At 37.7% G+C, this 24854-nt stretch overlaps 1 protein-coding gene across 1 annotated transcript; it reads left to right on the forward strand.

Moving 5' to 3' along the window:
• The first annotated feature begins 3 nt into the window (after window positions 1-3).
• Window positions 4-20092, forward strand: PECR (peroxisomal trans-2-enoyl-CoA reductase). Its single transcript, XM_021002771.2, has 8 exons — window positions 4-256; window positions 6644-6777; window positions 10079-10244; window positions 11733-11814; window positions 13729-13825; window positions 14514-14624; window positions 16103-16214; window positions 19460-20092. The coding sequence occupies exons 1-8, from the start codon at window positions 133-135 to the stop codon at window positions 19543-19545; spliced, it is 912 nt and encodes a 303-aa protein (XP_020858430.1). The 5' UTR covers window positions 4-132; the 3' UTR covers window positions 19546-20092.
• The last annotated feature ends 4762 nt before the right edge of the window (window positions 20093-24854 follow it).

Genomic DNA, 24854 nt, shown 5'->3' on the forward strand with positions numbered 1-24854 from the left:
CTGACCAGGTGCGGATAAAAAGCTCGCCTGGGAAGGCAGGAAGACTGCCGGGCTAGCGTGTGCCATTTTCTCTACCTGTCTTCCTGCAGGCCTGAGATCATTCTGCTCTGTGGGTCAGAGACAAAGCAGATCATGGAGACAGTGGCGAGGATCAAGAGCTGCCTGGCTGCAGGGCTGCTACGGGACCAAGTGGCTATAGTCACCGGCGGCGGTACAGGCATTGGCAAGGCTATAGCCGCCGAGCTGCTGCACCTAGGTGTGCCCGTGTCCACGGCCGGTGCAGGGGAGAGGGCAGAACTGGGGACATTGAGCGGGAGGAGCAGACTTGGGGCAGAGGACCCTGGGAGATGCTGGGGCAGTTTGGGGGACCGTGGGGATAAAGCGGAGACGCTGAGGGCGAAAGGGTCGGAGAAGAAGACCCTCGAGGAGAGACGGGGAAAGGCAGGGTAACTCTGGGAGAGAGGGAAGGGCACTGAGGCCAAAGGGTAGGAGCCAAAGGGTAGGAGCTGGTGGAACCCTGGGAGGAGAGGGTCAAGGGAACATGGAGAAGGGCTTGGAGATGATGTGGCAGAGGAAGTGAGGGGACGTTAGGAGGAGGAAGAAAGGGGCTGTAGGGTCCTGTGGAAGAAGGTCTGGGCAAGACATGCCGAGAGGGAGAGGGGCTAGTGCAGAGACGGGGAGGGGGCTACCGTGACTAGGCCTGGGGAGCCAAAGAGGGGAGGGGGATAGGGTATGTGTAAGAGGGGCAGAAACTCTGGAATCGGCAAATGAGGAGAGGAACAAGTTGGAGGGCAGCTGAAGGGAGAAGAGCAGTGGTTGGCAGGTGTCCAGGTGTTTTCTCTACTGAGAGGAATGTGACCTTTGGAAGAGGAATACTGGCAGGGGGTCCAGGGATTGTGGATCAAAGGTAGGAGGCCAGACTGAAAGCAGGGAATTTTATTGGCATGCTAAGGAAAACCTGCTGATAAAAGCATCAACTTCAGAGATTATAAAATTGACTTTTTATAACATTTCAAGCCTATAGTCCAGAGCCAATCAGCAGCATTCCACCCACAATTTAGGATAAATTAGTAACTTTCACAGTAGAAAGAACATTAGAGAAAGGGAGAGTCATTCAAGGCAGGAAAGGGAAGGCTTCTGGGGGACTATTTGCCAAGTAGCTGACTAGTGTGTTATTGGAATGAGAAGACATTCCCTGTGGAGGGGCAGGAGCGATTAAAGGAGGTGACCAAATACTTGAGCAGAATTTACCTCTCAGGATTGTTGTATCAAATGAGATAGTATCTGTAAAGTGCACGTGCAGTCAGGAAAAACTTCGTTTGAATCCTGCCTTTGATACTTTCTAGCCATGTGACACTGACAAATCACTTACCTGTTCTCAGTCCATTTCCTCACAGGAAGCATGGAAATAATCATAGTAACAACCTCATGTGTTGTAATGAGGACCAAATGAGTTAACACTTAGCAAACATTCAAACCCCTTATAAAAGCTAGTTATTATCATCATTATTATCATTATTATTATTACTACTACAAATCTATACCATATTGAATTGGGAGGGCATTTTGTGATAATAAATTTTAGTAAAATGAGACAATTGATCCATTTAACTGATTTTTTTTCATTGAATTGGCTAGATTTGTCGGTATCATGTTAACATGTGTTACTCTTAGTGTAAGAGTTGTTTTTAGTCTGAATTTGCCAAATCAGAATTTCTCAAAGCCTTTATTATGTGATAATGAAATAATGGAATCTGTCCTCCAGATTAGCAGATGAGCATGGTTGAATACATAATACAGGAGTTTTTCTTATTTTGCGAAAAGAAAGGAGGCATTTGCATAAGAAGGGAACATGAATTCATTAAGCACCTGCGATGTTCCAGATATTATGCTGAACACTTTACACGTATTTCATTTGATCCTCAATACTCTTTCGAGGTAGAGGTATTATTAATCCCATTTTTGCAATTGAAAAAAACTGAGAAATAAGTGATTTATTAGGATCACACAGTTGGGAAGTGTCTGAGGCTAGTTTTGAACTTGGGGCTTTCTGATACCAGGCACAGTGCTCTATCCACTGTGCCACCTAGCTGCCTGAAAGGCAATGAAAGGCATAAGACTATAAATATTGAATATCTGCAATATGATCACAGACCTACAAATTCTGAGATCCAAGGCACCTCCAAACCGTATACATTCACTCTTCGGGAGCCCAAGAGGTCTAGGAAAGGCACTGTTTGGTTGTTTTTATCCCCACTGCATTCTGAGCCATCTCCAGTCATCCTGATTGATGTCTGGCCATTGGACACAAATGGCTCTGGAAGAAAAAGTGAGGCTGATGACTTTGCACAGTCCTCCTTCACTCAAATCAAAGTCAAATGTCATTATCTCCCCAATGTTATGGTTCTCTTTGAGAAGGAAAGACAAACCACACACAAACCTTTAGACAGAACCACAGGCTTGAGGTAACCTTTTAGATGGGACTTCAGCTGTCTGTTGTTGGGGATCTGTAAGGATGTAGAGGGCCACAGGCTGTTCATGAGGTCTCACTGATGGGCCGAGGGTGATTGATCTATGAGCAAAGGTCACCTGGTTCAGTGCTCCATTCTATGCATCTCTAACTTCTCTAGTTACTCATTAGTCATTAACAGTGTATTTGTGATTGGTGGTAGGTAAGTGCACGGACTGTGCATGCACTGTCCTTGAGCACAACATGGGTTATACGTCATTGTAACTTGAGAAAGAGTTCCTGTTATTTTACTATATAAGTAAGTGCTTTGCTAAAAAGAAACGGAGTTGCTGCCATCTTTTCTCCCCCCTCATCAATGTGTGCTCGGAGTGAAAGATCAAGCTGGTCTTGATTATTCAGGTGATTGGGAAATCCTAGGTCCTAGGTAGGCTCTGTAGCTGAGTGAACTCGTTGTGCACAACAGTCTCTTTTCTAAGGACTAGGACAATAAATAGTTATCAACAGGGCATCAGACCATTAGAATTTACTGTATTCTTGCATAATTCATCATACTATGTTTCTTCTTTAATAGCAGTTGAGTCTTTTATTATTTTACTGGGCTTTATTATTCTATTAGACTTTCTATTGTTAGGTCACCAAACGGTTGGGAATGGGGGAGGTCCTTATATTATTCATTCGTCAAAATGTTGCAGAATGATTGTGGTTCCTATCTGGGGCAACAGTCAGGCTTGACCTGGAGTTAACTGTGACTTGGGTTTGAATGGTGCTTTACATTTAATTGCTGTATTGTAAATTTGGGCAAGCCCCTTAACTTTACCTTCAGATTTCTCCTCTGGAACAAGCAGAAAATTCTGTTAGTTTCTACCTGTCACAGTTGTTGTGAAGATAAGGAACAAAAAAATTTTTTAAAAATGTTTGTAGACTTTAAATACTATATATTTTCTTCCCACTTTTGAAGACACAGAAGGGGCTGAGAGGAAAATGAGAGAGTCAGGACATAGGGGAGGAGTTATAGGACTGAGAGAACAGCATTCTAAGTGTAGCAAAGTAGATGGCATGAGGGTGTCACCCTTTCTTGGTACTATATCACCCCTCAGTATGCCTGACATTATATTCATTGTCTTATTTTCATTTTTTGTCCCCAACTCTAGAGAAATCAGGGCAGCTAGCTTGTACAGTGGATAGAGCTCTGGGCCTAGAGTCAGGAAGACCTGAGTTCCAATTTGGCCCCAGATACTTACTAGCTGTGTGACCCTGGGCAAGTCATTTAACCTTCAGTTTGCCTCAGTTTCCTCATCTGGAGAAAAAAATGGTGAACCACCCCAGTGTTTTTGCCAAGAACACCCCAAATGGGGGCACTAAGAGTCCAACACAACTAAACAACAACAATGTATTTGGATATTTTCTTTCTAATTAATTAACTTAAGATTCAGAGTTTCATAAAATTGGAGCTGGAAGGTACTGTCGAGATCTTCTTGTAAAACCCTTTCATTTAACAAATAAAGAAACAAAGGGTTCTGTAAAATCTGATCACCTTAGATCTTGATCACGAGAGATGAGTAGGTTTAGTTCAATTAGGAAAAACGTGCTGTGAACTCTTAGAAAAGGAGACCTCAAAGCATACTAGCCATATTAATCTGGATAGGTCAGTAACCCTAGCTGGATCTCAGTTTAACAATATAATAGCTACCTCAATGTTATGAGCTTCAAGTGAAATAGCATAGGTGAAGTGTGAACTTTAGGACATTTATATAAATGTCAATTATCATCTTCTAACTAGTTCCATTCAGTCAGTAACTAAGTGATACTGCATGTGAGAAGAACTGGGGTACAGACAAAGATAAACAAGCTGTTTAACCACTCCTGTACTCTATTGGTTCATTTCCTTTCTCCCAGTCCCACACTAAGGATATCCTTTAACATTCTGCCCTGGGCTTCTCTTCTGTCTCTACATTCTTTCGCTTGTGATTTGATCCACATCCCTGCCTTTGTGGATGATGCCAAACTATATATGCTGCTCTCTCTCCTAAGTCCCAGACCCACATTTCTACCCACCTACTGGGTATTTTTGCATATAGGTTTCACTAGTACCTCTAACTCAACACGTCCAAATTTGAACCCATCCTCCTCAACTTCTCCAAACCTGCCCCTCCCTTCCAGTGTCCCTAATTCTGTTTGTGGCACTACCATCCATCTGGTTCCTCAGGTTTGAAACTTCAGGAATTAATTCTTTCTTCCCTCTCCTTTGGTGCTAACATCTATTTAGCTTCAAAGCTCTACCTGTTCCACCTAGGAAATATTTCTCATGCCCATCCCCTCTACTCTGCTAAGTATCCTGCCACCTATTTATTCAAGGTTTTAGGATTTCTTCCTGGACTCTTAACGACTCTCTGCCTCTGTTCTTTTCTTTGGTCACTTCATCTTTTTAAATAGCTGCCAAAATAATCTTTCTTATCCTTAGATCTGACCTTGTCACTCCTTTGCTCAAAAATTTTAGTGACTCCTCATTGCATTTATGATAAAATTAAATTATTTTAGCCCAGCATTAAAGGCCTTCTGTATTCTATTCCCAAATTACCTTTCCAGTCCTATTTATCTCTGTTCCCCTTTAGATATCTTTGTGCCAGCTAAGCTAGTCAGTTGTTCTTTGACTTTGTCCTGGCCTCTCCTGTCTTTTTTCCTTCCTGCGGGTCATTCCTCAGACAGGGCATGTATTTTCTCCATAGCTTTATCTTCTGGAATCCCTCTCTTCGAGGCTCAGTATAGGTGCCACTTCCTCCATTTAGACTTCTTTTCACCAATCCAGCTGAAAGGTATCCCACCCTCAAATTTCTTACAGCCCATTGTCTGGGTTTTTTCTTTGCATTTGTCACAGACAACACTGTTGATTATATATACATATATGTGTCTTATTTCTTCTTTTTAGCATATAAGCTCCTTGAAATCAGAGATTGTTATTTTTCTTTTGTGTAACCACCCAATGCCTTGTACATTTTTTTTCTCTGACCTGTGATTTCTTCAGTTTTGTAAATTCTGATGTGGAAATTCCTTCTATCCATGAAGACTTATGATTCCTCTGTAACTTAGAGCTGCAGAGAGTTGCCTGTGGCAGTGGGAGGTTAAGTGATGCCCTTGGTGACACGGCCAGCAGATGTCGGAGAAAGGACCTCAATTCTAATCTTCCTGATATTAAAAGGTGGCCCTTTATCCATTGCACCACACTGCTTCTTTTGCCTTACAAGTAGCAACTGCTTAGTAAGTGTTTGTTGAATAAAAGGAGAACAGAGCATTCTCGGACTGAAAGCTACAGTGTGAGATCAAGGACTATTTTCTTATTTTAAATCAATCAATCAATCAATAAATGTTTATTAAGCACTTACTATATGATAGACAGTGTCACAAAACTTCCCTGGATGCATTCACAAGGAATTCCTTTATGGCAAGGGTCCGCATCCTGAGGCCAGTGGATCCCAAGGGGCCCTTGGATGGATTTCAGGTGGTCCACTTGTCTTTTAAATATTTTGAAAAATGAATATTAATATGGTTTTCTTTGTAATCATAAGTGTTTATTTGGTGTGTATAAAAATGGTATTCTGAGAAGGGGTCCCTAATCTTCAGCAGACTGCCAAAAGAGGATCCATGAGAAAAAGGTTAAGAACTCTTGTGTTATAGCAAAGGTATACAAACATCATCAAACTATATTGTGGATATAGCAATATAGTAATGAAACACATGACATAGTTAAGTTTGCATTACCTGAAGAGATCTATACTTCATGGCCAGGTACATCACAGGTCTAACAATTGAGCAGAAAAAGGTATTTCTGTTTTGTATTATATATCCTGCAAGAACACATTAGATTTTTAGAAAGTCAATATCATTGCTGTTTTAGAGATATCCAGGCCCTTCCTGTCTTTGCGAATTTGTGCAGGCCATCCTTAAGAGGAAGGCCAATAGCACATTGGGTGGATTCTTTATGAGAATGAAAACTTTAGGTGGGCTTTGATCTGTTAATAGAGTACCCAAACTCATTAGGTGTGTGCGTGATTATGTGTGATTACTGCTAAAACTGGCCATAGCTAATAAGACTTTTTAAAAATTCAATTTATTTTTTATATTCAATTTTGTTCCCTAATAATATGGTGGTGTTTATTTGTTTGGTTTTCTTGCCAGAATGTAATGTAGTTATTGCCGCCCGTCAGTTTGATAGATTAAAATCTGCAGCGGAAGAGTTGAATGCTGCCCGCCAGCCTTCTAACCCGGCCAATGTTACTCCCATCCAGTGCAATATTCGAAAAGAAGAAGAGGTAAAGTTAATATTTCTAGTTTTTGTTTCTCTAAAAGTTATGAAAATTATGTGGAGAATATGGTATGGCCCTAAGTACTTCTTTGATATGTTTTTCTCATCCTAATGTATATTGATTAGTAAAAATGCTTGGGAAATTATTTTATTTCTCTTTATCAATATTTTTTCTGGTTACTGGCAGATTAACCATAAATACTTTTTTCTTTCAATACTTGTTGGTAATTTTTCTAAAATGACACTTTCTTGCTTTTTGAAGTGTAGTGTATTCAAAAGAAGTAAATCCAACAAACTATATGCAAAGTAGTATGCTAGGTATGGGGGATAAAAGACAAAAATGTAGCAATCATAACATATCTGCAAAGTCATCCTCTTTCACACTCATTTCACTTAGCTAATCCATTGTCAAATCTTTTTTTTGTCTATATTCACAACATCTCTCCTATGTGTCTCCTCTGTACTCATAAAATCATCTCCATGCTACAGATCCTCACCCTCTTACATAGATTAGTTCAATAATTTTCTAATTAGCCTTCTAGCCTCAAATTGCCTCCTCTCCTATCCATACTTCAATCAGCTGTTAGTGATTTTCTTTGTTCTTTTTTAAAACAATAATTCAAAATTTTTTTCTAAGGGCATTAGTTAAAGTGTTAATCTAAATGAAAACCAAAAACAAGTCTATAAAATAGTTGATTACTAACTTTGTGTTGAAAGCAGCGAGTTTTCCACATTACCAAACAAACCAGTTCTGAATTTTTCCTCAGATAAAGCTTAACAGCACTAGCTTCTCTAGTGTTTTATCAAAAATAATAATAGCTAACATTTATATAGCACTCGCTATGTGCCAGGCACTGTGCTAAGTGCTTTACAATTGTTATCTCATTTGATTCTCACAATACTTCTTCAAGGTAGATGCTGTCGCCATTTTACAAATGAGAAAATGGGGGAAAAAAGAGCGTAAGTGACTTGTCACACAACTAGGAAGTGTCTGAGGCCAGATTGGAATTCAGGTTGTCCTGATTCTAGGCCAGGCACTCCATTTCCTTCTTATTTTAGTGGCATTGATTTTTTTTGCTCTAAAGGTCCTTCTAAAGGGCAGCTAGGTGGTGCAGTAGGTAAGAGTGCTGGGCCTGGAGTCAGAAAGACTCATCTTTGTGAATTCAAATCTGGCCTCAAACACTTCCTAGCTGTATGACTCCAGGCAAGTCACTTAACCCTGTTTGCTTCAGTTCTTCATCTGTTAAAAAAATGAGCTGAAGAAGGAGATGACAAACCATTCCAGTATCTTTGCCAAGAAAACCCTAAATAGGGTCAAGAAGACTCAGACATGACTGGGCAGCAGCAATAGCAACCATAACAACCGTAACAAAGACCTATAAATTTCAGGTAATCAAAATTATCTATTTTAATTTTTGTGATATTATCTATCAATTGATTGGCTAAGAACTCTTCCCCCTAGTCATAGCTATGACACATCTGAACGTATCCTCTCCTAATTTTTTTTTTGGTGTGATCTTTTATATTCAGACTGTGTACTCAGTCAGAACGTAGTGAGGTCCATGCTGTAAGATGTTGGTCCAATCCTAAAGGAAAACTTGTAGGACGTGGAAATGTGGTACAGGGCATGTATGATACCTCTCACTTTGCTTCTTACTTTTCTCAGCAGTTCTTATTCAACAGCAAATTCTTCCCCAAGTAATTCAGGTTCTCTGGCTTATTGAACCCTGAGTTTGCTTCTGATTTGTTTTTAGCTAGTATGTTCTTCTGTACTCATTTCCTTTAAAAAAAAATGCCAAATAATTTTGGTGATTAATGCTTTATGATTTAATTTCAGGCCTGGTCTTGTTACTCTACCTTTATTCCCATTTTTCCCTAATATTTCCATGAAAATGCTAAATTTTTTATTCTTGTAAGTTAATTTTGTTACTCTTTTCAACTCATTATAAAGTACTCATAGGATACTTTTTGAGTTTTTTTTTCAAATTTCACTTCAAAATTCATAGCTTTTCTTTTCCTTGACATGTCCTAGGCTTATCATCAGCACTACCTTTCTGTGTGTGATTATTGAGTGGCAAGACAGAGGGGAAGGAGGACTGAATGAAAGAGTATACGTATGAAAAGCAGATTGTCTAAGGTGGAATCAGTCAGTTAGCTATGAGTGGTGAAAGACCATAAAAGGAAGGAATACTGTATGTGTGTATACATACACATGTATCCACATGTATGTACATACACACATATATAACTTTCCTAAGAGGAAAGAAAGAAGGCATCTGGCAATAGATAATTATCAAACTATTACTTTATGTTTCTATGACATTCTAGAGGCACCTAGTGCAGTGGACCTGGAATTAGGAAGCTCTGAGTTCAAATCTGTCCTCAGACACTTAGCAGTGTGAATTTGGATAAGTGTCTTCAACTGTAAACCGGGAATAATTGTATCACTTACCTCACAGGGTTGTGGAGAAGATCAAATGAGATAATGTTTGTAAAGGCACTTTGCACAGTTCCTAACACATAGTAAGCACTGTTCCTGACACATAGTAGGTGCTATATAAATATTTACTCCCTCCTTCTAAGGTTGATAAAGTACAGCCCTCACAACAGCCCTGGAATGACATAGGGAGTACAAGTATTACTATTTCTGTTGTACAAATGGGGAAACTGTTGTTGAGACAAGTGAAATAATGTCCCCAAGGCGACACACCTGAATGATAGAGCTAAATTTGAACTATGTCTTCTTACTCACTTAACCTCTGTTGGCCTTAATCCATTGGAGAAGGAAATGGCAAACCACTGTAGTATGTTTGCCGAGAAAATCCCATAGACTGTGGGGTCATGAAGAGTTGGATATGACTGAATGACCCAGCGGCAACACCGTCTTGCTCCATATGTAATACTCTTTTCCACATTGCCTCTAGGGCAAGTACCATTGGCTACAGTGTAAAAATCATGAAACGGAGGCTTGGCACTTTTCCCACTGCTTCCTATCATTATCATCAATAAATGCTGGCTGAGTCCTTGATATGTGGTGGGTGAGAAGGGAGAGTCAGGCCCTGGCATTACAATTTCTGGATGTTTAGAACTGGTTAGCCACTAGTAAGAGGCAGAACAATTGATCTTCACAAATACATCTTTTTTTTTTAACAGATTTGTGAACTGCTAGCTCTTAGCTCCTTCTAATGTGTGTCAACTTGAATTAGGGCCTGTCAGTAGAGGGATTCCAGTCATGCTAATCTTCATTATTAGGTTTTCAGTAACAATTTGGGCTATTTAACCAACTTATTTTCTTGGGCTTGTTTTAGGTTAACAGTTTGGTTAAAACTACATTAGCTATCCATGGTAAGATCAATTTCCTGGTGAACAATGGAGGAGGCCAATTCTTATCTCCTGCTGAACTCATCACTTCAAAGGGATGGAATGCTGTGGTTGAAACCAACCTGACTGGCACCTTCTACCTTTGCCAAGCAGGTAGGGATGGTGAATATTCAGAAGAGTTAGGCCTTTCTTCATTTTTAGATCATAAACCCCACTAAGACCTATTACTTGCACTGAGGTGCCCAATTCTGTTTCTTTTTTTTTTTTTGGCAAGGCAATTAGGATTAAGTGAGTTGCCCAGGGTCACACAGCTAGTAAGTGTTTATGTCAAGTGCCTGGTCTGAGACCGGATTTGAACTCAGGTCCTCCTGACTCCAGGGCTGGTGTTCTATCCACTGCACCACCTAGCTGCCCCTGAGGTGCCCAATTCTTAAAAGAAGCTGTGACTTTACAAATGTGAATATTCTCGGCACTGATGTACATTGCAGGTGGCCTTCATAAGTGGCTAAAATATTCACCATCTTGCAGCCTTCCTGGTGGTAAACATGAAGTGGGTCCTTAGGCAACAAGCCTGGAGGCCTCCCCTAAACCATACTTGGAGTAGTGCTGCACACTGAATGACAATTTTGCTTCATAGCCTTTGAAATTCCATGGTTACCTCCATGCTTTGGAATGTGACTTATGGGTGGAATTTTAGTAGTGCCTGACATACCCATATTTTCCTATCTTGTTCTCATTTTGAAAATCATACATTTGATAAAGAATTAAAAGCCTCCAAAGACATTTATTAATATCTAATAATAGTCTAGGGAGCAGCTGGGTGGCACAGTGGACAGAGCACTGGACTTGGAATCAGGAAGACTCATCTTCCTGAGTTCAAATCGGGCCTCAGATGCTTTACTAGCTGTGTGACCCTGGGCAAGTCACTTAACCTGTTTGCCTCAGTTTTTTCATCTATAAAATGGACTGGAAAAGGGAACGGGAAAAAAACACTGCAGTATCTTTGCCAAGAAAACCTCAAATGGGGTCAGAAAGAGTTGGACATGACTGAAACTAAACAGCAACAATAGTATAAAAGACTAATAGTCTAACATTATATTAAGAGTTATATTATTAATTGGTCTATTAGATTATTATTCTAATAAGTTTAATAGATAGTTATTTATAGTTATTATTCAGTCATTTCAATTGTGCCATAATACCCTAACCTCTCCTGGGTCCACACCTCCAGTTTGGAAAACACTCATAGTTTTATACCATTGTGGCACTGATAACTGTTCTCTCTTTAGTGATTAAATACTTTAAATGTTGGGGTGATGGTCTGGACTGTGACCTCTCAGACATCAGAGTAAAGCTGTACTGATGTAGAAAAAAAGGCTTTTATCTAAGGAAAGATTTAAAAAAGTAAACTGATATGGCATTATTTAACCTGGAGAAAATAAGTCAGACGGTTAATTAAGGATCAGTTTTTATGTCCAGCAACAGTTTGCTAAGGAACATGGGAATAAACAGCTCAGGCTCACATGCATAGCAAGTGGCAGAACAGAGATTTGAGCTGAGATGCTCTGATTTCAGAGTCACCCCTTATTACCCTGTGTTGTTTGAAAATGATTTAATTTTATTGTCTTGTCTTGTGTACAGTTTTCAAGTCCTGGATGAAGGAACACGGAGGGTCTATTGTGAATATCATTGTCATGTTAAGTCAAGGATTTCCTAAAGCTGTGTAAGAATTTTTACATCCTTCTTTTGTCTTGGAACTGCTTAAACTCTTTTAAATGGAGTTCTGATGTCTCTCATGATTTCAAACTGCCTTTTTTTTCCCCTTTGGGGCTTTAAGAAGATGCTTTTAAACTATACCTATGCACTTGGAATCATGCTAGGTCCATCCTTGTTTTGGGATTGCTTCTGTGGTCAGGTGTTAGAGGATGCAACCAAAGGATACATAAGCATTGACACACTTATTCTTCCTAGTCAGGACAGATGAATGCTCATGGATGCCATAGATGTTTCTGATGACTTCATTTATACCCTTTCTGCATGTCATACCATAGACACAGCGTGCACATGCTCCGTCATCACCCTACATTTCCTCACTGTGCTTTGCTTTAACTATCTAGACAGGACTCTAGGATAAAGCCTGCTTTTTAGATTTTTTCAGATTTTAGACCTTTCTTGATGCTTTTTTGCATTACCTGTAGGTTGAAATATCTGTGAAATCCTTAGGTACTATTTGGAGTGTGTATTGTTCATCTTGAGATGTTTTTATGTCTCTTCCTTTTCATGTTTCAGATGCGAGTTGAAAATCCTCTTTTTTTTGCGGGAGGTGGGGGGGGGAGGGAATCTCTTCTAAGAACTGTCTCTTAATTGTTCATTTCCTCTTTAAGGAGCACCTTTTCATCTTTATATTCCCAACTAGAGTCTTGTCTTTCCTTATAGAAAAATCAATTTAGTGAAACAGTCTAACTTGAAAGACTTTTTCCTCATTAAATCTTTCAGATAAAACAAAAGCAGTGCAATGATAGACTTTTTTGGTGCCAGGTTGCAGACTGAATTGGTATCTTTGGGTAGAATGAAATTGGGTAGGATAGAACAAATCGCTAGAAACTTAAGCATCTGGTAATTGTTTTTAGGACATCAATCCTAAATTCTTTGTTTTTCAAAAAAAAAGTTGCATTTCTTTTAAGCTCACATTCAGGCTTTATTTCTTATCAGCATTCTCTATCTAGAGGGAAGATGTGGAAGGGGGTTTCTTTATATCAATAGCTTCATACAATCAGATTTTCAAGCTCTAGCCATGGGCTGTGCACCACCTCGAAATGTGATATCAAAGTGCTTTTTAAAAATTTTTTTGACTGTGTCCCGAGCACCTAACACAGTACCTTTTTAAAAATTATTTTTCACAATTACATGTAAAAACAATTTTTAACAATTTTTTAAAGTTTTGAGTTCCAAATTTTTTTCCTACATCTCTCCCCTTCCCCCTCTCTGAGACAGTGAGCAATCTGATATAGATTATACATGTGCGATCATTAAAACATTTTCATATCAGTTATTTTTGTGCAAGATGAAAGGAAGGAAGAAAGAAGGAAAGAAAGAAAGAGAAAGAAAGAAAGCAAGCTTCAGTCTATATTCAGACAACATCAATTCCTTCTCTGGAGGTGGATAGCATTTTTTATCTTGAGTCATTTGGGATTGTCTTGGATCATTGTACTGCTGAGAATAGCTAAGTCATTCATAGTTCTTCATTGTACAATGTTGCTGTTACCATGTGTGATGTTCTCCTGGTTTTGCTCACTTCACTTTGCATCAGTTCATGTAAGTCTTTCCAGGTTTCACAATATTTTTTAAAAGAGTAGTTTCCCTAACTTATTTTTATAAGTTTAGGTGGTGCATAGGGAGTTTTCTTTTACCATCATTTGGTTTCCAGGATAACTTCTTGGAACTTGCTTGAATTGCTAAGCTATTTCCTCTTATCTTCTAAAAGACAGTCAGTATTGGTATAGTCCCAAGTATTTCTAAATAGGAGTATGTTGTTTAAACTGTTCTTCTGTGACTTAGCACACCAGTTAGTTTTCATATAAATATGAATGATTAGTGGAAGTTGAATGAAGCTTTTAATTATTTTTTTCTTTAAAAGGCACAGTGGAGCAGCAAGAGCTGGTGTTGAAAATATGAGCAAAACCTTAGCAATGGAATGGGCCCACTATGGAATAAGAATCAATTGTATCAGTCCTGTAGGTAACCAGTTATGTGTATACAATTTGTGTACTTATTGTTACATTTTCCTTGTTAGTAATAGGTACATTCCATGTTAATATTAATTACAAAATAGGACAATAGGTACTAGACAAGTTAGAGATTCTATTTGCTGTAAAAGTATTCTTTTGCATGCAACAAAATTCATAAAGAATTTTTCTAGTTTATTCATGGGTTTTGTTTGTTGTTTGACTTTAACTCCTTGAGAGAGGCTGGAGGCAGTGAACTTCAAGTTAAAGTGGTAAGGAGGGTGGAAGAGTAATAAATCTACAGATATAAAGCTCTTTCACAATGTAAAATGTCTTTGGACATTAGATCTTTTTATTTGGGGTGCATATTCTAGAAGGTATTGAGAAATAAAATCTTTCCTTGTTTGCTGTTACTATTGGTAGCTTAGCCTCTGACTGGCAATTAGTTTAGAGATCCCAGGTGTTGTGTATTTTCATGCAAGTAGGTAATCCATTTAGAGAGGATTATTGTACCTCTATGACTTTACTGAGAAGCACAAATAGTAGCTCTGTGAATCTCTATATTTAATCTTTTCTGCTATTTAATATATATTAATATAATATATACCTATAGATTATATGCTGATAGTTTTAGTTGGAATTCAACCATTTTTTCCACTTATTTTTTTTTAATTTTCCCTTTTGTCCCCAAACCTAGGGAGTAATTTATAGCCCAACTGCCTTTAGCAACTATGAAAATTCTGAAGAGTTTGACTTAAAACGTCTCTATCAACATTGCCCAGCTAAGAGATTAGGTGTTCCTGAGGAGGTAATCTCTCTCTCTGTCTCTCTCTCTGTCTCTCTCTCTCTGTCTCTGTCTCTCTCTCTCTCTCTCTCTCTGTCTCTCTCCCCCTCTTCCTCTTCTTCCTCATGTCTATCTCTCATCCTCTTTCCTCCCCTTCTCTCATCTTCTTTCACTCTCTGTCCATATCTTCTCTCTTTTCATAGAGTCATAGAATGTTAGAGCTTTGAAGAACATTGGGGGAGGGAGGAGGGACAGAGAGAATATTTGAAGGAACATTGTCCCATTCAATTTTTAAAAGTATTTTAGATAGTTAATGGATCCACTAAAGTTTTTGGTTGATAAGCTCTTCTGGGATGCAAAGTGCTCAGTTGATAGAAATCAGTTGCTGGAAGATCTTCATAATGCTGTGTGAACAGCTGAAAAGAAGTACTTGGTCTATAGTGCCTTCAGATGCAGTTAGAGAAAAACTATAAATACCATATGCATTTCACAACTCATTCATTTTGGGAGAAATGCATATTTGTTCTTTCTCAGTTAATATAGTTTTTCAGATTAGCAAGATCTAAGGAAAAGTCTAAGTTGTTTAATTATATATACCAACTATCATCCAGTTTCCCTGAGTTAATTATGTTGAGATAATGGATTCAGCAATTTGGAGGATGTATGTTTAAATGAACAGAAGGAAGACCTTTCATATATACCGGGGGATAGTGCCTAAGGTAAATTTTAAAACAGTCAAATTCTTTATCCTGAAATATGAACAAAAATAATGCCAGCTAGATGTTGAGAAAACATAAGCCCTGTGTACTCAAATCAGAAAATTATAGGGTAATCATGTGTATGTATGTGTGTGTACATATACACACATATGACAAATGAAAGTTCATTTTATTGATTTTTTTCTTGCATATTGAATCCATACACGTAAATGATTTTATTCACTCAGTCTCCAATATGTACTACTTCATATTTCACTATTAATTCATTCAATACAGGCTAAAAAAATCTTTTACCTTTTGCAGCTTTTACGCACTTGTCCAGTAATTTCCACAGTTGTTCAGAGAAAATTAACAAAGTAATGCTTAGTGAGGATACATAAAGCACATATGTAGTCAGAATTTTGCTTTAAGATATGGTATTCAGGAGTATCTAAGCTAGAAACCACATACATGTGTAGGTCCACTGGCTAGAAGCTATATCATATTTCTGTTCAGCAAAAGGTAAAACTTCCCAACAATGAAGATTCTCTAAAAATAAAATTGGTTCAGAATATTATTGGTTGAAACAGTTCAGATGACCACTTGCCAATTGGTGTCATAGAAGGCACTCAGTTTTAGGTATGCATTGTGGTAAATGATATCTAAGAATTTGTCTAACATTGTGATTCTGTTATATATATGGATGTGTATATACATATATATGTAGATGTAGATAGAAAAGTATAAATAAATATCTACACAGTTGCACACATGAATGTAACATAGGCATATTTTATTTCTTAGATCTCTTCCGTCGCATGTTTCTTGTTATCTCCTGCAGCATCATTTATTACAGGACACACTGTGGTTGTGGATGGTGGTAAAACTTTGTACTCCCAACAGTTAGACATACCAGGTGAGTCATAAAGAAAAATGACTGATCAAGAAGTTTGTGACTTGCAGTTATAGGATTTTAAATTTTCTTAAATTATTCCTCGAGTGGTAAGATGGCTCTCTTTCCCTTTTAAAGGGCACTGCAGGAAAGGAAACTTGTAACTCAATGATAAATAATTTGAAAAGGAAATTATCTTTTTATATAAACTCTGCAGAATTTTACAATGTAGAAAAGCATCTCTCTCTCCCTCCCTCCTTCCCTCCTTCTCTCTCTCTCTCTCTCTGTCTCTGTCTCTCTCTCTCTCTCTTTTTCTCTCACACATGCACGCACACTTCTAGGTCAGTCAATATATAATAAATGTTTGTTGACTGACTAACTGGGTAGAAATATAATAATAATTCTATATGCAGCCAGATGTTTGACTAGTTGGAATAATGCTCAAAGTCACTACTAGGTAAAACATTGCCTTCAATGTTAATAAGATCTTGAGCTAATAAAAGAAGCTGTTGACGCTATTAATATGTGTAAAGGAAAAGACACTGACACTGATTGCCAACGTTTCACAAAATGTTAACAAAAGTGTTACGCCAATGTAAAACAAATCATAGCAAGGAAGCCAAAACAACTCAGAACCTCGTTAACAACCCTTGAAATCTTTGCCAAACAGAGAGATATAGCATCCAAGGATAATCCAATTTTGGGATAGAAATTGCTTTGCAGAACGTTACCGAGGAGGATAGTGGAAAATTATGAGTGCTATCACCACACGAAACAGTGCAGAGAAGTAGAAGGGAAAGCAGGACTGAAAACTTGTTTGAGAATTAAGTCAGACCATCTTGAGGGAATTTAAAGGTAGAACAACAAACCAACAAAAATTGAACAACTTTAAAAATAATTTGTATTTCTCTAATTTTCATCATGCGCTCCCTCTTCTCTTCATCTTATAACCCTTTGACATCATCTCTATGCAGGTGATTCCCAGATATATATTCAATCCCAGTGTCTCCCTGACACTTCAAACCCACATCATCAGTTGCTTATTAGAGATTTAAAACTGCTTGTCCTGAAGACATCTCAAATTTGATTTATCTTAAACTGAGCTCATTATCTTTCCCCCTAAAACCTTCCTCTTTTCTTAATTTCTTATTTCTCTTAAAGTTACCACTATCCTTCCAGTATCCTAGGTTCTTAACCTTGGTATTATCCTGAACTCCTCACTTTTCTTCATGCTACATATTAGTTCAATTGCCAAATCTAGCCATTTCTACCTTCACAATAGCTTTCACATCTGACCCCTTCTCCCCACTCATACAGTTACCACTTTAGTTCAGTCCCTCATCACTTCTAGCTTAGGTTATTGCAGCAACCTCCTTTTCAGTCTCTGCTTCAAGTCTCTCATCACCCCCATTCCATCTTATATTCTGCTGCCAAAGTAATTTTTCCTGAAGCGCAGATCTGACTATATGCTATCTGACCATCTGCTACTCAGTCAATTCCAGTGTGTACCCTGTTGCTTCTAGAATAAAATGTAAACAAACCCTTCTATTTATCTTTTAAAGTCCTTCACAATTTGGCCTCAACCTATGTTTCCAGTCTTATTGGGCATTACTCCTCTCTCACCATTCTAATCCAGCAATTCCATTTGAATATTCACACACACACACACACACACACAGAGTCAGACAGACAGACAGAGATACATACATATTCAGATTTTAATATGATTGAATAGGAGGAAACAAGTGGACTGGATCCTCTCGGCAATACTACAAATCTTCTTAACACTACTGTTCTTCCACTGATAATTATATGGCTGCAAATCTTGACTACCTTAGTCTCTTAAGAATCAAAATTTTGAGTGATTGAGAGGGCAGTGGAAAGACGTAGTTGGCCTTAAATAGGCTATCTATCTATCTATCTGTCTGTCTGTCTGTCTATCTATCTATCTATCTATCTATCTATCTATCTGTCTATCTATTCACACACATACACATCCGCAAATACACATATGCACATACATATATATGTATAGATAATCTATATACATACACATATATATTACCAATTATGACTGGATACATAAGATGATATAAAAATACTATTCAGTAAGTTTATAATTGGAAATTCATGTGGTGAAGGCAGGGAGACTGCACTACTGTAACACTATAAGCATGGAAAAATATAAGAACTAGAGCAGGGTTTCTTAACTGTTTTTTTGGTGTCATGACCCTTCGTCATTCTGGTGAAGCCAGCCTTCTCAGAATCATGTTTTTAAATCTACAAAACAAATACTTGGGATTACCAAGGAAATCAGTTTTATGGAAGTACAATTATAATAATTTTTTTTTTAGTTCCTGGACCCCAAGTTAAGAACCCTTAAGCAAGAGAAAGTCCTGCAATGTGTTAACCAGATCCTTTTTGAAGGATACTGGGATGGTTTTGACAAGAATCCTGCTGGATGAAGTGTAGGTGTTTTATAATATGGAAGTTGGAAGGAAGGAAGGAAGGAAGGAAGGAAGGAAGGAAGGAAGGAAGGAAGGAAGGAAGGAAGGAAGGAAATGAGGGAGGAAGGAATGGAGGAAGGAAGGAAGGAAGGAAGGAAGGAAGGAAGGAAGGAAGGAAGGAAGGGAGGAAGGGAGGGAGGGAGGGAGGGAGGGAAGGAGGCAGGAAGGAAACAGGCATTTATGAAACATTTGAACCTCACAGCCTTGGGAGGTAGGTGCTATTATTATCTCCATTTTTAAAGATGAGGAAAATGAGGCTGAGAGAAATTAAATGACTTGCCCAGGGTCACACAGCTAGGAAGTGTCTGAGTCTAAATTTGAACTCAGGTCTTCTTGACATTAGGCTCAGTGCTCTATCTACTGTGTCACCTAGGTGGGAAGTAATAGCCACATTGTCAAGCTTCTGGGTCTACTGATATTAGTCTTTGTATATAAGCCACTTCCCTAAAATAGATCTTTTTAAAAAAATACTGTCACAAACAAACAAATCCCCAAACACCAATTGTATATAGTACATATTGTGTTTTTTAAAGGCCAGATTTTAATTAAACAGTATGACTTCTCCTCAGACTAATGCCATGTAATGGCATTTAATTTAATCATATCTGTGAATTGAATCATAATTAATGGATGTGCTCAATGTTCTGATGATAGCAGGGTTTGGGGATGGGTTTAGGAATATGCTTATTTCCTAAAATGAAAAAAGTTCACACATTCGGCAATAATAACTCAATGGTTTTTTCACTCATTTAATCTTAACAGACCATGACAACTGGCCTGATGGACCAGGGGACCTTTCTGCAGTCAAAAGAATTAAAGCTTCCTTTAAGAAGGAATCCAAACTTTAAACTGAGGAAAGTAAGAAAATGAAGTCTTTTTTACTTTCAACCAAAGAATGAATTTTATCATTTTCTGGGGATTTATACTTTTTATGGAAAATTACTTGCTGCTTTTAAAAATTATAAATTATATCTTGGCACAAAGTATGATTCCAATGACTTTAAAAACATGCCTTGACCCATATGTTTTTTAATGTTTTTAAAATGTTGATGCAGATGACTAACAAATGGAAAAAAACCTAAACATTAAGTGATCACCTCTCCTGCCTTGATCCTTACCTGTTAAAATGAGGAACATAGGGAAAGATTAAAAATGCACTTGTTTATGGTAAATTACCCCTTTAAGCAGTTGAATGAAGCAAAAACAGTTAAGAATGATTGATGGTGGTGTTCTCTTGTCCCTCTTAGATTTATTGTATAGCCCCAAAATGAGAGAGCAAGTCTGAATAGTGATGGGATTGTGGATTTTACAAGCACATTTATACAGCTCAGTTATTTCGGGGTGGCAATGTCTACTTTCTTTGTATCAGTAAACTTAGATTATTTAAAAAAACTATTTGTTGTTGTTTTCTTTCTAAAACCAAACCAAGTATAAGCTTCCTCTATCACACACATACTCACAATATGAAAATAGTAACCTTTATAGTAATTTTTGATATGTGCATGAGAGAAGTAACTTTTAGTATTGTACAGGGTAGCCAGAAATGCAGTCTTCAGAGGAGAGCCAGGTTTCTGTGACTTCAGAGAGGTGGAAGAGTATGAAAGGAACAGAACTCAAATGAAGGGCCATTTTTTTTAATTTAAAATTTTTAGTAATTTCTTTGTATTTTTTTTCACTCATTTCTGCATATACCCTTCCCCTACCACTCAGAACCCTCCCTTATAATAACAATGAAGAAAAGTTAAACAGACCAAATATAGCAACTGTAAGTGTCACATTTGTTATCTATTGTTATCTGATATTGTTATTTGGATTTATTGTTAGATATATTTACTGTGAATTTAGTTAGTTTTCTTGTATTTCTTTTCTTTATATTATTTTAATAATTTCATATTTTTTCTTTGGGTTTTGGTTATTTCACTCTTCATGAGTTCATACAAGTTGAAGGGCTATTTGTTAAAAAAAAAGGGAAGATAAGGCGGTGCTCGTTCTGTGTGATTAGGACTTCAGAAAAGATTCTAAATGTTTGGTAACTCATCCTTTAAGAATACATCCTCAAAGTTTGCAAGGAGCTAAATTTAAACTCTCTGGCTTAGAATTAGTATTCTACTTTCCCCCTTTTTTTGAAAATTGAGACAGTATTTATTTTTCTCCAGGCCTATGATACTACTTTCATTTTTCACAGTCTTTTCTCTCTCTCTCTCTCTCTCTCTCTCTCTCTCTCTCTCTCTCTCTCTCTCTCTCTCTCTCTCTCTCATCGTGAATTTTTTTTGATCCTTAACACTAAACAAAATGGAAATTACATGTAGTAGTAGAATAAGAAGAATTTACATGAAACTACAGATTTCTATTAAGTACACCTTGCTTTTCTCTTAAGGTACAATATCTAATAAATTTCAAAGCTGTCCCAATTGTCTGTGCTTCAAGATGACTCAGTGACCATTCCTTCCTTCCTTCCTTTCTTGCTTCCCTCCCTCCCTTCTTCCTTCCTTACTCTATCTCTGGCTTCTTTCCTTCCTCTTTCTCCCTTCTTTCTTTCCTTGCTTCCTTTCCTTCCTTTCTTTCTTCATTTTCTCTTTTTTTCTCCCTTCTGTTTTTCCTACTTCTTTCTTTTCTTTCCTTCCCTTCTTTCCTTTTTTATTTCTCTTACTTTTCTTTCTCCTTTCTCTTCCTACCTTCCTTCCTTCCTTCCTTCCTTCTTTCCTTCCTTCCTTCCTTCCTTCCTTCCTTCCTTCCTTCCTTTCTGTCTCTCTCTCTCTCTCTCTCTCTCTCTCTCTCTCTCTCTCTCTCTCTCTCTTTCTCTCTTTCTCTGTCCTCACTGGAAGAAAAGAAAAGAAAAAAAATCCCTTATAATATGCCTAGTCAAGCAGAACAAATGTCCCCATTGGCAGTTTCTGAAGCTATATGTCTTATTTTATATCCTGAGTCTATCACCTCACTAGATCCAAAGCTCTTTTCACTGAGCCTCTGTCTTTCACTGAAGCTTCTTGAGCAGAGTTGACATGGTGAGACCTGCACTTTAGGAATATCAGTTGGGTAGTTGTGGGAAGAGTGGATTGGAAAGGAGACACTTCATGAAGAGAGACTAGTTCAATCCAACAAGTCTTTGTTAAGTGCCTACCATAGATAAGGAGCTGTGCTTCTTGTTGTGAATCCAAAGAATGTGCACAGGTTAGTGACTTTGGGGGTAAAGTCCTATTTGCTTTCCAGAATGACTGGATGAATTCATAGCTCTACCAACTGTGCATCAGTGTGACCTTATCCCCGAAGCCTCTCTATGAAATGTCATTTTTTTTGATATCTTTGTCAAACTAATAGGTGTGAGGTAGACTCAGAGAGTTGCTTTTATCTTTTATCAGTCTCTATTTCTTGCCTGTTCATGAACTTTTCCTTAATCATGGTTCCAAAAGGCATTATTTTCTAGGTCTTCAAACTTGTTTATGATATGACCTTTTATATCTGTGTCATGTATCCATTCAGAAGTTATTGTGGCATATGGTGTGAAGTCTTGGTATAAATCTAATTTCTAGAGGATTCTGGGAAGATGGCAGAGTAGGTCAGAAAACTTTCAGCTCTCCAACTTTCCTTCACAAACACACACAAATTTCCTGAAAGTGAACATAGAACAGCAGAAATAAATAGAAGTGGGGTAAAGCAGTTGTCTTAAGACAACTTGAAAAGACCCCAGGAAAGACTCAACCTCCAGGGGCTGAGGTTCAGCCTGAATGAAATGCAAACATTTCCAGGCCTACTCTCTGTAATCAACAAACAACAAGCCCTGGGAACAGCTGGGATGGAAGACAGCCTTAGCCTCAGGAACTTTTGCATCATGGACAGTGTGAAGGTTGGATGGCTGGACAGAAGATTGAGGAATCTTCCACTGTTGAGGGACCACAAACATAGTTGTGTTAACGTAAGGCAGTTCCAGGCTGCTGCTGTGGGGGAGAAGGAGTTAGCATATGCCTGGTAAGTACAGTAGCAGAGAGGCAGGTACCTTGCTGGCTGTAGGCACTTGCAGGAGAGCAAAGTCCCTGGTTTCAGTTCCAGGGCAGAGAGGACAGTTGTTTGCAGAGGGACCACAGAGAGCAGGAGCATTTGTGAGACAGCATGGCTGGGGGCCCAACCTGTGGCTTATGGGTGGAGAGGAGTGCCCAAGGTTGGACCCTGGGAAAGAGCTCAGAAAATAACAGTAAGAAGTACTTGAGGCTTGGGGCATCATTCCCCATACTTCAGGACACGAACTTGATTATATTAATAACTGCTGAAAACAAAATATAACAAAATAAAAATGAGTAAGCAAAGGAAAAAAAAACTTAATTATAGATAGCTACCATGGAGATAGAGAAGATCTGGGTTCACACTCATTGGAAGACAGTGGAGCTAAAAAAAAAGCCGATCATTTTTTCAATGAGAAATGTCAAACAGCCCCAGGCCCAAAAAGAGTTCTTGGAAGAACTAAAAAGGACTATAAAAATCAAATAAGAAAGGTAGAGGATAAAAAAGAAGAGCAATCCAAGAAAACCAAGAAAATTATGAAAAGAAAGTCAACTAGCTGGAAATGGAGAATCAAAAACCTAAGGAAGAAAATAATTTCTTGAAAGCTATAATTGGGAAAGGGAAAGTTAATGGCATTATAAGACACCAAGAAATAATGAAATACAATCAGAAGAATGATAAAATAGAATAGAATGTGAAACATCTCATCAGAAAACAACTAATCTGGAGAACAGATTGAGGAGAGACAATATAAGAATAGTTGTACTACCTGAAAGTTATAATTAAAAAAAAGAATCTTGTTACAATATTACAAGAAATTATCAAGGAAAATTGCCCTGAAATTCTAGAACAAGAAGGCAAAGCAGAAATAGAAAAAAAATACACCAATCACCACCTGAAAGAGATCCCAGGAGGAAAACGTCCAGGAATATCATAGCCAAGTTTCAAAGTTCCCAGGTTAAGAAGAAAATATTGCAAACAACAAGAAAAAAAGAAACTTAAATATCATGGAGCTACAATAAGGATTACATAAAAGCTAGCAGTTACTACATTGAAGGGTCATAGGTCTTGGAATACTATATTTTGTAGAGCAAAAAAACCTGGGGTTACAACCAAGAGTCACTTACCCAGAATAGTTAAGTATAATCCTGAATTTTAAAAAACAGATATTTACTGAACTGAAAGACTTTCAGGCATTTGTGACAAAAACAGCAGAACTTAAGGGAAAATTTGACATATCTGGAAGCAACATAAGGTAAACATTAAAGGCCAATTATAAGGGACTTAATAAAGTCAAATTTACTTCTTACATGTGGAAATATTTTTAGTACTCTTGTGACTGTCCTCATTATTTGAGTAGCTTGAAAGAAAGGCTTGAGTTGAGCTGTCTATGATGGGATAATTCTAGAAAAATAAAACTGTGGATAGAGATAAAAAGGAGTAACTGTCTCATACAAATAAGGCATGAAAGGAAGAATTTATATAGAAGAAGCAAGTGGGGGAAGGGACTGTAGTACTGGAACCTAACTCTCATTAGAAATGGCTTAAGGGGGAACAACATATATATTTAGAAAGTATAAAAATCTTTTAAATTTAGGAAGAAATAAGAGGATGAGAGGAGAGGATAAGGTAGGAACTTTTAGAGGGATGGGTAAGTTATGGAATAGGAGGGCAAGGTAGCAGATAGAAGTAAATTAGAGGAGTGAGGAGGAATAGGGTAAATAGGGTGAGAAGAATAGTGAGAAAAAATAAGGATAGAAATATACAAGTAATTGTAGCTTAGAATGTGAATAGGATGAATTTACCCATAAAAGAGAAATGGATAGCAGATTAAAAATCTGAATTCAACAATATCTTGCTTTCAGGAAAATAAAAATGAGAGATAGACATAAAGATAAAATAGAGGGCTGGAGCAGAATTTATTATGTAAAAAGAGCAGGAGCAGTAATCATGATCTCAGACAAAGTTTAAAATAGATTTAATTAAAAGAGAAAAATTGGGACTACATTATGTGTCACCAATATTATTCAATGTTGTTTTAGACTGGTCTAAATAACTAGACCATATAAAATATCTGAGAGTATTCCTGCCAAAACAGACACAGGAACTATATAAACATAAACACAAAACACTTTTTATACAAATAAAATCAGAATTAAAT

This window comes from Phascolarctos cinereus, unplaced genomic scaffold (genome assembly GCF_003287225.1).
Source record: "Phascolarctos cinereus isolate Bilbo 61053 unplaced genomic scaffold, phaCin_HiC Scaffold_7;HRSCAF=346, whole genome shotgun sequence".
Taxonomy (NCBI): Eukaryota; Metazoa; Chordata; class Mammalia; order Diprotodontia; family Phascolarctidae; genus Phascolarctos; species Phascolarctos cinereus.